Genomic DNA, 18,023 nt, shown 5'->3' on the forward strand with positions numbered 1-18,023 from the left:
CAAAGTCTGACTGGGTCTGGCCTGGCCACTTCTCTGGCCTCTGCTTTTCCATTCTCCCTGTCCCTATTTTTGCATAACAAATTGCTCCAAACGTGATGGCTAAAACCATTTTATTGTTTCTGCTGACCTCGGGCCTCAGGAAAACAGCAGAGCATGGAGGAGACGGTTTGTTCTGCTGCATGTCATGTCTGCTGGGGCCGAGTGTCCACAGGGCCTCTTAATACCCATGGCAGTGCCTGGTGAGAAAGACCTGGAGGACTGGGGACTGGATGTAATAGCCCTCCAGGATCATAAGCCTGGGACCTTGGTTCTCCTCCTTGGAGGATGGGGCCTCTTCCTCTCCATGTGGTTGTCCCAGCAGTTTAGTCTGACTTCTTACATGGCAGCCCTAGGCTCACAAGAGTGCAGGAATGGAAGCTTCAAGCTCTTTTAAGTCTTGGGTCTGCATCTGGCAGTGTTACTTCTGTCATGTCCTTTGTTTCAGTCACAGATCGAGCCCAGATTCAAGAGGAGGGGGCAACGAAGGGCTGGTGTAGCTCATTGGGGCCACCAATGAAACTTTTGTTCTGTTCATTTACTTTTCTCCAGCCACACAGTCTCTGTGCTCTTCTTCAAACATGCCATGCACATCCCTGCCCCAGGGCCTTTGCACTTGCTGTTTTTCTCTTCTGGAATGCTCTTCCCAAAATATCCACAGAGCTAACACCTTCCCTCCATTCAGCCTCAGCTTAAGTGACACCTTAGTAGAGAGACCATACCTGACCCCAGCTTATCAAAAACGGTGCACCCTGCGTATCACCTCTGCCCCCTTCCCCCACTCTGTGTTCTCTTTTTACTTATCACCTCCTGGCATAAATATGTATATCCTATTTATTGTCTGATTTCCCCTGCCCCCACCTCAGAATACAAGTGCCACATGAGGAGAGCATTTGCTTTATTCTCTGTGGTAGCCCTAGTTCCAGATCTGACACATGGTAGGTATATTTGTTGAATGAATGTGTATTAAAGTTGAGGAAACGGAAGCTCAGAGAGGTGAAATAATTTTCCCAAAGACACACAGCTATAATTGACACAGCCAGGATTCAGACCCAAGCAATTTAGCATCTAACATTGAACCATAGACGCTTTGCTGCCTGTAGGGTTAATTGCTTAGTTAATTATGGCTGCTTCCTATTTTCTCTCCTTGTGTCCTGTCTGTCTCCACTCAGACTGGTCTTCCCACAACTAAAATCGGTTCAGGCATGACACCCATCCCGAAGGTGGTGTCCCTCACCTTCAACAGAAAAACTTCCCTTCTTAGACCACTTCACATGGCCTCCAGCTGTGGCCTGATGTAATAGAGCAAATATAGATTTTTGAGCCAGGCAGGCCTGGTTCTGTTTCCAGCACCCCTACTCACCAGCTCTGTAAACACGGGTGAATTAGGAATGCCATCCATTCATCCATCCACCCAGTAAGTATCTATGAACTCCTACTCTGAGCCAAGGACGGTGCTAGGTCCTGGGTCCGCTGGGGGACACAGATGTGCTCACATGGTCACCCAAATACGTATGTATTTACAGGATGTGATGAGTGCTGTAAAGGACCCACCAGTGTGGGAAACTGTGTAACAAGACACCTGTAATAGTGCACTGAGGTAGGGACAGTTTCCCGAGGAAGTGCCATTTGAGTAGGAGCTAAAAGGATAAAGAGGTGGGCAAGTTCCTTCCAGCCAGAGGGAACAGCCTATGCAAAGGCTCTGAGGAGGAGGGAACACATTTTAGTATTGGAAAGACCCTAAAAAATGTGTGGTTGGAGGGCAAAGAGCCTGAAGAGCTGGAGAGGCAGGCAGGAGTCTGATCATGCAGGACTTCGATGGCCTGGGCAAGGGGCTGGGGAACCCATCAATGATTTTATTTTCTCATCTGTAAAATGGGGATAACAATAAACCCATCTCCAGTACATGGACTGTCTGTGGTCAGTGGGGCATTGGCTGGCTATAGGCTGGGCTAGGATAGTCTCAGCGGGGTGATCATCCGTGCTCCACATGGCCTCATCCTCTTAGCTGAGCTTGTCCACATGGCAGTAGCTGAGGTCCTGAGAGTAGCAGAAATTTGCAAGGTTATAAGTGGCATAGCATCATGTCCACTGCATTCTGTTGGTCCAAGCAGATCACGGGGCCAGTTCGGACCCCATGAGTGCATGTGAAGCTCTTAACGCAGTGCCTTTTTCTCCTTTTCAGTGTTTCATTCCATACATCATTCCACCCTACACTGTGTGAGGATAGTGGGGGCAAATATTACTAGCCTCATTTGACAAATGAAGAACAGAGATTTAGATAACTGCCTAAAGTTGCACATTTAGCTAGTGGTCGCAGCCAAACACTAGCACTCAGATGTCATGTAACTTAAAGCATATTTGCAAACACATCTGTTGAAAGGGAACTCATGCGCAGATGACTTCATTGTCCTGAGCACCATCCTGGTAAATAAATAACTAAGCTACAAACGCTTTTGTCAGTGGCCCAGGCTAGTGGCTGTCTGCAAGGTTTAGTTATGGTCTTTGAGGTCCAAGTCTCCTATACAACTTTTGTTTTTGGCTCCAACAATATTTGTTGGTTCACTGGGGGTGAATGATGCTTTTCTTCTTTCCTACCCAGAGAACCTCTCTTTGGACTCCGGTGGCTTTTCTTCTCCACCTGTGAATTTCCTCCAAGAATTGCCAAGCTACCAGTCCACTGCACGCAAGAGGACAAACATCCCTTCCCGAGACAAGCAAAGTGGCACTTTGCTGAAGCCGACAGACTCGTACAGTTTCCACCTAGAGGAAGGGATCACTGAAAACCTCGATAGCCAGTCGATTCGGAAGTATGCACTGAACATCTCTGAGAAGCGGAGGCTAAGGTTTGTTCAGTAGCCACCTAGAGGCATCTGATGTAGGTTTGGGCAGAGGTGCATTTTTTTATGCATAGCATGCATTTCCTCAAGAGCCCACGTGATCAAAACTTTATTACTTAGGGTAAGCTAAGCTGCCGTGACAAAGACACCCAAACATGTAAAAGCTCCAGTTTATTAGAATTATATTGCTCACATAAAAGTCCTGGATCAGGTCAGTGGAGGACTTTGCAGTCATTTAGGGACCAAGTTCTTTCCATCTTGTGGCTCTGCAACCCTCCTAAAGCTTCACTTTTGTCTGCATCTAGCCAGTGGAAAGGGAAAGAGTCTGGAGTGTGGGTGCACCAGGTGGCTGTGCTGCGTAATGTCACCCCGCAACTTTGTAGTTTAAAACAACAATTTCACAAGTCTACAAGTCAGCGCTGGGCAATTCTAGCTCCATTTGGGCTCACTATGTATCTGTGGCCAGCTGGGTTCAGAGAGGTGGCTCTGCTCATCTAGGCTGGGGTCAGCTGGCTGTAGGCTGGTCTGGAATGGTCTCATCCTCCAGCAGGTTAGCTCAGGCTTGTTCGCATGGCAGCAGCTGGCATCCAAGAGCAGAGCAGACTCCTGCAAGTCTTCTTGTGATCTGAGGCCAGTCCAGAATATTTTCAAGGTTCATCCCTGGTGTAACATGCATCAGTACTTCATTCTTTTCTATGGCTGGATAATGTTCCATCGTGTGGATACAGCTCATTTTGTTTATCTGTTCATCTGTTGATAAACAGTTTGTTTTCATCTTTTTTGTTGTTGTTAATCCTCATCTGAGGATATTTTTCCACTGATTTTCTTTAAAAAATTTTTTTCTTTTACTGATTTTAGAGAGAAAGAAAGGGAGAGAGAGAGAGAAGCATCGATGAGAGAAAACATTAATTAGCTGCCTCCTGCATGCCCCCCACTGGGGATTTGGTCCACAACCTGGGCATGTGCCCTGACTGAGAATCAAACCAGCGACCTCTTGGTGCCTGGGTCGATGCTCAACCGTTGAGCCACACCAGCCAGGCTCCATTGATCTTCTTTAGATAGAGTGGAAGGGAGGGGAGAGGGGAGAGAGAGAGAAATATCGATATGAGAGAGACACATCGATTAGTTGCCTCCCACATGACCCTGATTAGGGCCAGGGATCGAACCCACAACCCAGGTATGTGCCCTTGCCCAGAAATCAAACCTACGACTCTTCGGACAGTGGGCTGAGCCAAACTGGCCAGGGCTGTTTCCATCTTTTGACTATTGTGTATAGAGCTGCTATGAACATCGTGGGTCAAGTTTCTGTTTCAGACCCTGCTTTCCATTCTTTTGGAGTATCTACCTAGGAGTGGAGCTGTTGGGTCATTTGTTAATTCTAGGTTTAACTTCTTGAGGAATGGCCACACTGCTTTTGTGGCCACACCATTTTATATCCCCACCAGCGACTTCTGTGAGTGCTCCAGGGTTTGCACTTCCTCTCTCCTGGGGTTTTATTTGATGCTAAGGCTTGGCAGTGGTACCCCAGTCATTGTCATGCTTGTGTTTTAATGCAGGGACATTCAGGAGACCCAAATGAAGTATTTATCTGAGTGGGACCAGTGGAAACGCTATAGCAGCAAGTCTTGGAAGAGGTTCCTAGAGAAAGCGCGTGAGATGACAACCCACCTGGAGCTGTGGCGGGAGGACATTCGCAGCATAGGAGGTACCACAGCACACTCTGCGCATGCTCCTTTACGGCGGTGCCTGGGGAGAGCACAGCTGCATTTTCACTGACTTTTAGCTGAAATCTAGCATTCCCTTCCATGATGAATATGAGCAAGGCCACAGGATTGCTCAGCCTGTGCAGTTATCTTGGAAACCACGTATGCTCGTCACTACTTTGAAATTATAGCAGCTTTTAGATTTGCCACTAGATCTTGTTATTCGATGTGCGGATGAAGATGCCCATGTGTTATTCCATCACAATTTTGTTTTGTTTTTATATGTGCATTTAAAACATTCTGAGCATGGCCGGCACGGCTCAGTGGATTGAGCATCATCCCATGGACTGAGGTCCCGCTTTGATTCCCAGTCAGGGACATGCCCGGGTTGTGTGCAGGAGGCATCCAGTTGGTGTTTCTTTCTCACATCTATGTTTCTATCTCTCTCTTCCCTCCCTCTCTCTCTAAAAAAAATCAGTAAAAAAATATTATAAAGCATTATTCTGAGATGTGGTTCATTTCCCACACTGCCAGAGGTGCCCATGACCCTGAAGATACTAAAAATCCCAATGTCCCCATCATGGTGACCGCGGGATGCAGTGTTGCATTAGGAAGCTTGGGCCAGGACAAAGTGCCACAGTCTGGGGAGCTCAGGCCACACACATTCATTTTCTGCACGGTTCTGGACACTGCGAGTTCAAGGTCAGGCCACCTTCTCATTGTGTCCTCACATGACCTCTTTTTTTGTGCAGGCTGCATGAGAGAGCGAGAGGGGGAGAGAAGTTCTCACACTAGTGCGGCTTCTTATCTAGGCACTAATCCTATCCCAAGGGCATCATTGGTAATCTGTTCAATGAACAACCTTTTTGGTGGTTGTTTTATTGAGAGAATGTAAACATATTTCTAAGGAGTTTCATTAGAAACTTAGAACTTCAGTAAGGACAGCCTCTTTAATAAATGGTGCTGGGAAAATTGGACAGCTACATGCAGAAAAATGAAACTAGACCATCAACTTACACCCTACACAAGAATAAACTCAAAATGGATAAAAGACTTAAATGTGACTCATGAATCCATAAAAATCCTAGAAGAAACTGTAGGCAACAAAATTTCAGAAACTTAGAACGTCCAACATCCACTTTTGAAAGTTAAGTGAACATCCTATTTGGAGTAAAATTTAGTAATAAAAGCTAACCTGTATTGAGCCTTCACGATGAACTAGGCCTGGGTTAAACATGTACTCATATTATCTCAGTTAGTCCTCACAAGATCCTTTCATATAGGTGTTTATCACCGCCACGGCTCAGAGAAGTTCAAATACTTGCCCTGGCCGGTTTGGCTCAGCGGTTAGAGCATCGGCCTGCGGTCTGGAGAGACCCGGGTTCGGTTCCCGCTAAGGGCGCTTACCTCGGTTGCAGTTTGTCCCTGGCTCTGGTCGGTTGTGTGGGTGGCAGCCACTCTGTGTTCCTTTCACATTGATGTTTCTCTCTCTCTCTGTTCCTCTCTCTCCCTCCCACTCTACCTGAACAAAAAAATGGAAAAATGTCCTTGGGTGAGGATAAAAAAAATAATAATAATAACAAATACTTGTGTAAATTCACGGCTAGGACAAGGCAAGGCAGACCCAGAATTTGAACCCGGGCAGTCAGGCTTCAGAGGCTAAGGTTGTATCCACCTCGCCTCTCTTGTTACGTGGTGGCCTTTCTGGAGATTTTCATTCAGAAAGCGGCTTGTGTATCGGAGGGTGGTTTCTCCCTGGGGAAGCGGGACCTTGATTTTCTCTTCAGTGATTCCACTCCTGTGATTTCTTGGCTGGCAAGGCAGTCTGGCAGGAAGGGAAGGCGTGGTAGTCAAGCCCCTTGCTCTGGCAAGGTTGCAGGGTTGAGAGAGAACCACAGATTGCGGGTTTCTTACTCCTTCAGTCTCAGAAGGTAAGTTCTTTGTCCCCACAAAGAATCAGCAGACACCCCACTCTTCAATGCTTTCTGACTCTCCTTAATAATTTAATCATTATGTGGCGGAAAGTTTGTTTCCTTCTTGAAAAATCAATGAATGCAATCCTTAACAGAATAAGGAGAAAAAGGATATGATTATCCCAACAAAGGCATATAATTGAGAAAATTCAATTCTCATTCTTAGCAAATAAGAAATAGATGGGAACTTTCTTAATCTGGTAAATATATCTATAGAAATTCTGCAGCAAGCATCACACTTAACGGTGAAATATTGGAAGCTTTCCCTGAGACTGAGGTCGAGAGAAAGGTGCTAATTAACACTGATTCTAATCCCCATCATCCTGGACGTTCTAGCCCATGTACAATGATAGGCGGAAGGCATAGTGAATGGGAAGGAAGAAATAAAATGCCTTTTTTTTTTTTTTAAGTTGCTAGAATTAATATCTCGCTGTAAAACCAATTGTATTTGACACTTAGAAAATGAATATTTAAAACTTATGCAATTTACAATAACATAAAAAAATTGACTGCCTAGGAATTATAGATATACATAAAGATATGACTCATTCTGCATATAAAAATATGCAACATAGAAAGAACCTAAGTATATCATGTTCATGATCAGAAAATTCAGTATTGTGACGATGTCACCTGTCCTCAAATTGACCCATATATATTTCAGCTCTATGTGGCTGATTAACTCGGCAGTGGGTAGCCCTGGCCAGTTTGGCTCAATGGTTAGAGTGTCAGCCCATACACTAAAGGGTCATGGGTTTGATTACTGATCAAGGGCATGCACCTGGGTTGCAGGTTCAATCCATGGCCTCAGTTGGGGTCGTGTGGGAGGCAGGCAACTAATTGATGTGTCTCTTTCACATCAATGTTTCTCTCTCTCTCGCCCTCCCTTCCTTCCACTCTATCAAAAATCAGTGGAAAAATATCCTTGGGTGAGGATTAACAAAAACAAAACAAAACAAAAAATCTACGGAGGGTAGTGGGCCAATACTCCTGGTCAGTGATGTCTGGATTTCTTTTTTTCCAGGGAAATTTGGCACTGGGATTCAGTCCTATTTCTCCTTCTTGCGATTTCTGGTGTTGCTGAATTTGGTGATATTTCTGATCATCTTTATGCTGGTTTTGCTCCCAATCCTGCTTACCGAATACAGGATCACCAACAGCAGCTTCGTGCTCATTCCATCCAAAAACACGGGTGAGTCCACCTGATTTTCCCTGAAGAGTGTTACCTGGTTACAATGCTTCCTTCTTTAGATCTTTATATTCTTAATCTTGAGTTACTATATTAGTCAAGATGGGCTAGGTTATGCTGCAGAAACAAAGGACCCTGTAACTCTCAGTGCCGAACATCCACAAAGGTTTCTTTCTTGCTCACAGTACATATCCATCACTGTTTGGTGGTGGCTTTTATCCATGTTATCTTCATGCTGGAGCCCAAGCTGATGCGCAAACTCTTTGTGAACTATTGACAGTCACTATGTCCAAGGGAAAAAGAGCCATGGCAAATGTCCTGACTCCTAAAGCTTGTGCCTGAAGACAACACATGTCATTTCTGCCACACCCCATTAGCCAAAGCAAGTCGCTGGGCCACTCCTGAGATCAGCAAGGCACTGGGGAGGAGAACCGCAGGGTCGGATAGTGGGATGTTTAGCAAACATAACACACTTAAGACTTCCATCTCCGATAATGGTGACGCTCGGGCTGCCATGGATCAAACACCAACCCTGAGCCAATGGCAAGTGCTGGACCTGTGTTTTCTTATTGAATTCTCAGCGTAAGTCAGATCTTCTGGGCATTTTTTTTATTCCGATGGGGAGAGTTTCAGTCATTCTACAGATAAGTTGATGACCCTCTAGGAGGAGGTTTCGTGCCGGGGTTAGCAGTGGCCGCCTCATGCTTCTGTCACAGAACTCCATTCCCTAGCTGAGCCCTCCTCTGCAATCACTCCTGTGGCCCGAACATCCCTCCTCCTCGTACTGTTTCTGTCGTAATTCTGTAACACTTCAGAATAAAATGAGAAAAATGAGCTCAGGGCTCTGGCACTCATGTTGAGTGCCTACTGTATGCCAGATGCTACATTGTCATTTTCTCTTTTTTATTTTTTTTAAAATTAATTAATTAATTTTTGTTACAGATGTTTCTCCTTTCCCCCCCACTGACTCCACCCTCCCCCTCCTTCCCCGCCCTGTCCCCAACTTTGTTGTTCATGTCCATTGTTCATGCATACATGCATATAAGTTCTGTGGTTTATCTCTTCCCCACCACCCCCTCTCCTGGGGATTGTCAGTCTGTGTGAAAGTCCTGGGTTCAGCATCAAGGCCCAGCTCTGCTAGTTGATTAGACTTTCTGAGCCTCAGTTTCCTTATCCATAGAATGCTGGTCATAATTTAAATAATGAGATGATTAATTTCCTTATTCAAATAACACCTCACTATTTAATACTTTGCTCATTAAAATAGTAAATACTTATTTAAAGTTCAAATGATAGAAAACAATAATATAAATTCTGTCATTTAACACAGACATAGAATTTAATAAAAATGTGTAAATAATTAAGCAATACTCATAATTTTTTTTTATCCTCACCTGAGGACATTTTCCCCCATTTTTTGTTTAGATAGAGTGGGAGGAAGAGAGAGGAAGAGAGAGAGAAAGAAACATCGACGTGAAAGGGACACATCGAGTGGTTGCCAACCGCACAACCAACCAGGGTCGGGGACAAATTGCAACCGAGGTACGTGCCCTTAGCGGGAACCAAACCCAGGTCTCTCTGGACCTCAGGCCAATGCTCCAACCGCTGAGCCAAACTGACCAGGGCAGCAATACTCATAATTTAAAAGTGAGTATTAGCCCGGCTGGTGTGACTCACTGGTTGAGCGTCGACCCATGCACCAAGACATCACCAGTTCGATTCCTGGTCAGGGCACATGCCCAGGTTGTGGGCCCAATCCCCAGTGGGGGGCATGCAGGAGGCGGCCAATTGATGTTCTCTCTCACTGATGTTTCTATTCTTTCTCCCTCTCCCTGCCTTTCTCTCTAAAATCAATAAAGAAATTTTTTTTTAAAAGTGAGTATTAAATAAGTTAATACAATGCTCAGCTTATGGAAAGTGCTCAATGAATGGCAGCTGGGTTTTTTTTTGTTTGTTTGTTTGTTTAGTGTTATTTCTTTCTAGAAACACTGAATGCCATTCTGTCTCCCATGTGAATCCGCACCCTGGGCACTTAACCACTAGACTCAACTGCCCGGTCACTGCTCCCTTCAGCTCTAGGGAGGCCTTGGTCGTAGAGGAGCTGCCTCCTGTAGAAAATGCAGTGGACTAAGTGTGGTCAGCGTGCACCCCTTCTTTCTCATTAATATTTCCTCTGACGGTCCTCCCCCTGCACACACCGTTTTGTTGTTGTTGTTTTTTAACTTTCCTAGTAAACTCTGTCACTTAATAAAAGGATCAGAAGTCTTTCTCTTCCTTTCTCACCTTCCTTCCCTTCTTCATTCCTTCAACAAGTGTTTATTGAGCACATACGGTGTGCTGGACCCTGAGCCCGGTCCTGAGGCTAGAATGGGGAACAGTCCACCTGCATCCACAGTGTTAACACATTCTAACAGAAGGTGGGCTTTAAGAAATGAACCACACCAAGTATAGAAGGTATGAATTGGGCCATGGGGAAATGGAAGGGATCAAGTCCTGAGAGGTTGGACACCAGGACACTGGAGGCTGAGGGGTCCCCAGAGCCCTCTGTGAAAGCACGGACATGTAGGTCAAGCCCAAGAGGGTGAGGAGAGGGCAGCTGTTGAAGAACTCAAGGAAGCATCTTCATGCAGAGGAACAGCATCTGCGAAGGTCCAGAGCTGGGAAGTAACTCAGCATGTTAGAGAAATGAAAAGCCTGGCAGGGCTTTTTCTATAAAGGGCCAGATCATAAATATTTTTGTCTTTGCAGGCCATACAGTCTCAGTTGCTACTATTCAGTGTTGCCATTGTGGCGCAAAAGTGGCCACTGACAGATGTCATGAACGTACAAACACATCCCTATACAAATATACTAATATATAAGTACATCAAAATGTGTATATGCATACATATGTGCATATCTACACAAAGTGTAATAGACAAGTGATAGAGACTATGTAAAACTGTTTCCACTGATGATGTTGTTTTTTTTTTTTTACAGATGTTCAATGCACGCTATATCCAATAAGTAGTTCTGGACTCATCTACTTTTACAGTTATGTCATAGACTTGCTCTCTGGCACTGTAAGTATTTAACATAATCCTCGGAGTATTTGGGCCCTCAAGATCCTGAAAATAGGTTAATTTCAACATCAGCTTCCTGAATGTCTTCAGTGAGAGCCAAACCTGTGTTGACACAAGAACCAATAAAAGGAACAGGATTTGCAGTGACCTAGTCTGCAAGGATAATGTCCTGGCCCAGTGAACCTTTCCCCTGTAACGTTACATCATTTGGAGGGAGATTAATGGCAACCCTGATATCAGCCCCAGGGAAATATAAACAGGATTCATGTTGTTGGGCAAGTTTTTATGGCCTGTGTGCCCTGCATTCGGGAGAGTTAAAAAGAAGATGGAGTGTTCTGTTTCTACATTTTTTTTTCCATTAAAATTTTTACTTAATTAATATAAGAATACATGGTTGTCATAAAAACATGTAGAATTTATAGAGTAAAACATGACAGTACCCCTCCCCAGACATCACCGAACCTTGAACACTATGGTTCCTAGCCTTCTTGCCCTTTCTCATGCACTTCAAAGTCTTGCTTAATATTTTAGAATGTGGATTTTTCACTGTGTAGCCAGGCCTCTGTTGATGGACATTCAGATAACCTCCGTTTTCCTTCTTTATAAACAACGCTGTGGTGAACATCTCTGAGCCACCTCTACTGCTGCTCTCCTTAAGCTTTCCTGTGTGTCCTCTTCTCCCTCTCCTGGAACTTCCCTGCCATCCAAGGAGGAGTTTGAGTGATCAGTTATTCTTTCCATAAGAAGTCAGGGACTGTTCTGTGCTATGTTCACAGAAGTCACTTTTTTTTTTTTTTTTTTTTGCTAACAGCTTTATTGAGATATCATTTACCTATGATACAATTCGCCCATTTAAAGTGTTCATGTCAGTGGTTTTTAGTATATTCTCTGAGTTGTGCAGTCATCACCACAATTTCAGAATATTCCACCACCTCAGAAAGAAATTTCGTATCCTTTAGCTGTCACTTCCTAATCCCTGTTATGAGCCGTAAGCAATCATTAATCGTTATGTCTCTATGAAATGCTTATTCTGGACATTTCATATAAATGGAATCATATCATAGGTGGTCTTTTGTCTCTGGCTTCTTTCACTTGACATTTTTTTTATTGATTCTTAGGGAGAGTGGAAAGGAGGAAGGGAGGGAGGTGGAGAGAGAGAGAAACATCGATGTGAGAGAGACACATTGATTGGTTGCCTCTTGCAGAACCCCAACCAGGGCCAGGGATCGAACCTGCTACCCAGGTATGTGCCCCTGACTGGAAATCAAACCCACAGCCCTTTGGTCTATGGGCCGACACTCTGACCTCTGAGCCACAACAGCCAGGGCCCACATAGATATTTTAAAGGTTCATCTATGTTGTAGCATCTATCAGTCTTTCATTCCTTGTTATGGCGGAATAAGATTCCATTGTATGGAAGTACCACATTTTATTTATTCATTCATGATGGACATTTGGGTTGTTTCCATCTTTGGCTATTAGGAATAATGCTGCAATGAAAACTCATGTATGATTTTTTGAGTTTTTGTATGGAGATATGTTTTTACTTCTTTGGATATTTACCTAGGAACAGAATCAGTGGGTCAGATGGTAACCCTAGCCCTATGTTTAACCTTTTGAGGAAATGCTAGACTTTTCCAAAGTGGCCTCACCACTTTATATTCTCACTAGCACTTTATGAGGGTTCTGATGTCTCCACATCCTTGTCAGCACTTGCTATTACCTGACTTTTTTTATTATAGCCATGGGGTTTGTGTGAAGTGGAATATATTTGTTTTTTCTTTTTAATTGATTAATTTTTTAGAGAGAGAGAGGAAGGGAAAAAGAGAAACATCAATTTGTTGTTGCACTTACTTATGCATTCACTGGTTGATTCTTTTTTTTTTTTTTTTAAATCCTCACTTGACATTTTTGCACCTATCCTCAAATAGAACGGGAGGGAGAAAGGGGGGAAGAGAGAAACATCAATGTGAGAGAGACACATGGAGTGGCTGCCACCCACATGACCCCAACTGGGGCCAGGGACAAACTGCAACCGAGGTACGTGCCCCTTAGTGGGAACCAAACCTGGGACTTTATGGTCCGCAGGCCGACACTCCAACCGCTGAGCCAAACCGGCCAGGGCCAATGGTTGATTCTTGTATGTGCCCTGACCAGGGATCAAATCTGTAACCTTGTTGTATTGGACGATGCTCTAACCAACTAAGTTACTTGGCCAGGTCTATGTCTTTGTGGTTTTGGTCTGTGTTGTCCTAATGACTAATGATATTAAGCATCTTTTCATGTGCTTATTGGCCATTTGTATATCTTCTTTGAATAAATGTCTGTCTGGCTCCTCTTCCCACATTTAATTGGATATATGTCTTTTTATTGTTAGGTTATAAGAGTTCTTTATATTTTCTAGATACAAGTACCTTATCAGATATAGGATTTACAAATATTTTTCCTATTCTCTGGATTATCTTTTCACTTCTTCATAGTGTCTTTTGAAACACAAAAGTTTAAATTCTGGTAAAGTCCCACTTATTTTTTCTTTTATTGCTATTATTTCTTTTGTTGTCATATCTAAGGATCCATCACCAAATCCAAGGTCATGAAGATTTAGCCCTCAGTTTTGTTCTGTGAGTTTGATAGTTTTGGCTCTTACATTTAGGTCTTTCATCCATTTTAATTTAAATTTTATATATGGAGTAAGAGGGGTTCAAGTTCATATTTTTGCATGTGCTTATCCAGTTGTCTCGGCACCATTTCTTCTTTTTTTTTATTCTCACCTGAGGACATTTTTGCATTTATGTTTAGATAGAGCGGGAGGGAGAGATGGAGGAAGAGAGAGCGAGAGAAACATCAATGTGAGAGACACATCGAGTGGTTGCCACCCACACAACCCAACCAGGGCCAGGGACAAACTGCAACCGAGGTACGTGCCCTTAGCAGGAACCGAATCCGGGACTCTCTGGTCTGCGGACCGACGCTCTAACTGCTGAGCCAAACTGGCCGGGGCCATTTCTTTTTTCTTTTTATTGATTTTTTTTTTTTTAATCCTCACCCGAGGACATTCTTCCATTTTTTTGTTCAGATAGAGTGGGAAGGAGAGAGAGGAAGAGAGAGAGAGAGAAACATTGATGTGAAAGGGACACATTGAGTGGCTGCCTCCCGCAGGGCCCAACCAGAGCCAGGAACAAACTGCAACCGAAGTACGTGCCCTTTGCGGGAACCGAACCCCGGTCTCTCTGGACTGCAGGCCAATGCTCTAACCGCTGAGCCAAACTGGCCAGGGCTCTTTATTGATTTTTGAGAGAGAGGGAGAGAGAGATAGAAACATTGATGAGAAAGGACATCGATTGGTTGCCTCTGCATGCCCCCCACTGGGAATCGGGCCCACTACTTGGGCATGTGCCCTGACCAGGAATCGAACCGTTGACTTCTTGGTGCATGAATTGACGCTCAACCACTGAACCACACTGGCCAGGCTCAGCACCATTTCTTGAAAAGGCTATTCTTTTCTCTTGTCAAAAACCAATGAACTGCCCTGGCTGGTTTGGTTCTGCGGTTGGAGCATCGGCCTGAGGTCCAGAGAGACCTGGGTTCGGTTCCCACTAGGGGCACATACCTCGGTTGCAGTTTGTTCCCGGCCCTGGTTGGGTCGTGCAGGTGGCAGCCACTTGATGTGTCCCTTTCATGTCAATGTCTCTTTCTCTTTCTCTCTCTCTCTCTCTCCCTCACACTCTATCTGAACAAAAAAATGCAAAAATGTTCTCGGGGAGGATACAAAAAAAACACAACCATAAATGTATGAGTTTATTTTTGGACTTAATTCTGTTCTTGTTTTTTAAAATCCTCACCTGAGGATAGTTTTCCATTATTTGTTTTTTGGATTTTTTTTTAAGATAGAGTTGAAGGGAAGGAGAGAGAGAGAGAGAGAGAGAGAGAGAGAGAGAGAGAGAGAGAGAGAAACATCAATGTCAGAGAAACACATCAATTTGTTGCCTCCTGCACGACCCCAACCAGGGCCGGAATCGAACTTGCAACCCAGGTACATGCCCTTGACTGGGAATCAAACCCATGACCCTTTCTTCCATGGGCCAGTGCCCTAACTGCTGAGCCAAACCAGCCAGGGCTGGACTTAATTCTTTTCCAGTGATCTAATATGTTCTATTCTTATGTTACTACCTCCCTGTCTTGACTATTGTTTTGCAGCAAATTTTGAAATTGGGATTTGTGAGCTCTCCAATTTTGTTCTTTTTTTTTCCAATATGGTTTTGGATATTCTGGGTCCTTTTCAATTGCATATGAACTTTAGGATTAACTTGTCACTATCTACAAAGAAACTGGCTGAGATTCTGATAAGAATGTGTTGAATCTGTAGATCAGTTTGGGAAGTATTACCACGGGTTTCTTGACCCATAAACATGGGATGTTTCCTTATTTATTTAGATCTTCTTGAATTTTTTAAACAGTATTTCATAGCTTTAAGAACATAAGATTTACATTTCAGTTGTTAAATATTTTCCTAAGTATATTATTATTATTTTTGCTGTTATTGCACATGGAATTGTTCTCTTAATTTCATTTTTGGATCATAGACCTGTTTATTTTTAATGCTCAGGTTTTATCTGTGCTTTATTCCTCCAACACTGAGCACCCTTTATATCTCTGGGCTTGTTCCAGTATCTGGGAATTCACAGATGAACAACGACACTGAATGTGAATTCCTGAGATAGAGACTGGTCTCCTAGCTCCTTGCAGTGAACTTACCAGTCTGACTTCGTGCCGGTGATTTTGTTTCAGGGTTTCTTGGAGGAGACCTGCCTCTTCTATGGACATTACACCATTGACGGAGTGAGATTTCAGAATTTCACCTATGATCTACCTCTGGCTTATTTGTTAAGCACGATTGCCTACCTAGCCCTGAGCCTTCTTTGGATAGTGAAAAGGTAAAGTTTATCTTATCACTGTGTTCTGTTTGAATGATCCTGATGGTGGAGGTTACCGGAGGCCATTGGCCACTGAATGAACAGCGTCCAGGGGCGGGCGTTGTCGGGGAGGGATTTGTGTGTTTTGGAGACTGCGAAGCCGTGGAGGTAGTGAAGCAGGATCGACGAGCTGGAGGAGCAGCCCGGAGATCTTCACTCGGTCGCTGCGCACCTTTGCCAGTGCCATTCCCACAGCCTTATCTTTGATCTGGTGTGTAAATTAACCAGGTCCCTCTGGGATTGCAGGTGGCAGAAACCCAGCTCTGACTAACTGGGGCAAAGGGGAGCTGAGCGGCTCAGAGAAGCGAGGAAGGGAGGAAACTCTAATTACAGGAGGTACAAGGATAAAGGCATGGCTTTGAAATATCCAAAAGCAAGAGCTCCTTCATCTCTATTCGCCTGGTGGCAGTTTCCTTGCGTAGATTCTCTGGGGCACGGGTTCAGAAATCCTGTAGAGAGAGTTGTTGGCTCTGCTTCATTCAGGTGCCGAACCCTGACCCTTCAGCTGTGGCCAGTGGGTTGGGATCACATGAGAACATGGCACTTCCCCAGTAGACAAGTGGTTTAGTGGGGGTGGCTAAAAAGAGAAAAGCAAGGAATATTATTTTAATTACTAACAACTTCTCAAAAAAGTACAATGGCCCAAACATGATAGAAGTTGTGTATCTCTTTTTCTTTTTTTAAATATATTTTTATTGATTGTTTTAGAGAGAGAGGAGGGGGGAGAGAGATAGAAACATCAATGTGAGAGAGAAACATCGATCGGCTGCCTCCTTCTGTGGGGATCGAGCCCCCAACCCAGGCATGTGCCCTGACTGGGACTTGAACCGGGACCTCTCAGTCCATGGGATGATGCTCAATCCACTGAGCCACACCAGCCGGGCTGTGTATCTTTCTTACATAAAGTTCTGAGTGGGGCACAAGTTGGCGTGGTAGACACCATCTTAGTTATTATGGGACTCAGGTGAGCCGAAGTTCAGCCATCTTCAGCGTGTAGCTTTGATGTTCCTCTCGCAGCTGGAAGGGAGAACGGCCATGGAGGAGTATCCCATGGAAGGTGTTTATGGGCCAGGCCTGAAGTGAAACTCATCACTTACATTCCATTGACTACAGCTTGGTCACATGACCGTAGCTGCCTGCAGGGGAGGCTGAGAATGTTATCCCTGGCCAGAAGCCCCTTCCCAGCACTGACACTGTACTATGGAAGGGGAACACACATTTCTGATGGACAGCTTTCTGTCTCTGCCCCAGGGGGTTGCTTGGCAGACAGGATTATGATGGGCACCTCTCTTACTCTGGGGGCTGTGAAACTCCTTGTCACTGGACTAGAAGAAACCAAGATGCTGGAGACTGAGTTTGCCCTCCACAGAGACCAGGGTTCCCAGATGCACACTCATATCCTGAGTCAGAGGCTATGAGATGAAAATTACCTGGTGTGTGTCCATTTCCCACCCACATGGGCAGCGTATGGACAAGAAGGAGCAGTGGCTCATTCTGAGGGGCAGAGAGATGCTTGGTAAAGAAATGTTGGTTGACTGGGGTCCTGGCTTTGCCGCTTGGTAAGGATGCTGGGGCAGACCAAGTTACACAGACCTGCATAGACAGTATAGAGGAGCCCTCTTTAGGACAGAGAATACAAAACTATCTTTTTTTTTTTTTTTTTTTCTTGTAGTGAGAACTTTAGAGATGTACTTCCTTAGCAACTTTTTAACTTTTTTTTTTCTTTATTGATTTTTAGTGAGAGAGGAAGGGAGAGGGAGGGGGAGAGAGAGAGAGAGAGAGAGAGAGAGAGAGAGAACATCGATTGGCTGCCTCCTGCATGCCCCCCACTGGTGATTTGGCCCACAACCTGGGCATGTGCCCTGACTGGGAATAGAACCAGTGACCTCTTGGCACATGGGTTGATGCTTAACCACTGAGCCACACCGGCCGGGCTCTTTTTAAAATCATAAAATATAAAAATAACAAGACCAAATGAACACATTGCTAGAGGTGCTCCCAGGGCCTTGGAAGGGACCCTAAAGAAGAATAAGCTTCATTAGCTAAATAGTGACTCCCTGGGCAAGCCTGGAGGGAGGGCTGGGTATAATGTAATAAGGAAAGGCCCACGCTTGGAGGAGGAAGTGCTGGGGTGGCAAAGAGCATGGATTTTGGGGTCCTGAGACCAAGGTTCGAAGGTTACATCACCTCTTTAAACTCATTTTCTTCATCTGTGAGATGTATGCATCTGGTTGTTGGGAGGATTCA

The 18,023-nt window shown here is 44.5% G+C and overlaps 1 protein-coding gene across 1 annotated transcript in view; it reads left to right on the top strand.

Annotated features, from left to right (window-relative positions):
• The window catches only part of TMC7 (transmembrane channel like 7), a 50,034-nt gene that overhangs the window by 13,386 nt on the left and 18,625 nt on the right, over window positions 1–18,023 (top strand). Inside the window, exons 2-6 of the mRNA XM_036280162.1 lie at window positions 2,639–2,882; window positions 4,433–4,581; window positions 7,577–7,744; window positions 10,721–10,803; window positions 15,592–15,737. Coding sequence (XP_036136055.1) covers window positions 2,639–2,882; window positions 4,433–4,581; window positions 7,577–7,744; window positions 10,721–10,803; window positions 15,592–15,737 — 790 coding nt within the window. The remainder of the gene's footprint in view (window positions 1–2,638; window positions 2,883–4,432; window positions 4,582–7,576; window positions 7,745–10,720; window positions 10,804–15,591; window positions 15,738–18,023) is intronic.

This window comes from Molossus molossus, unplaced genomic scaffold (genome assembly GCF_014108415.1).
Source record: "Molossus molossus isolate mMolMol1 unplaced genomic scaffold, mMolMol1.p scaffold_m16_p_3, whole genome shotgun sequence".
NCBI lineage: Eukaryota > Metazoa > Chordata > Mammalia > Chiroptera > Molossidae > Molossus > Molossus molossus.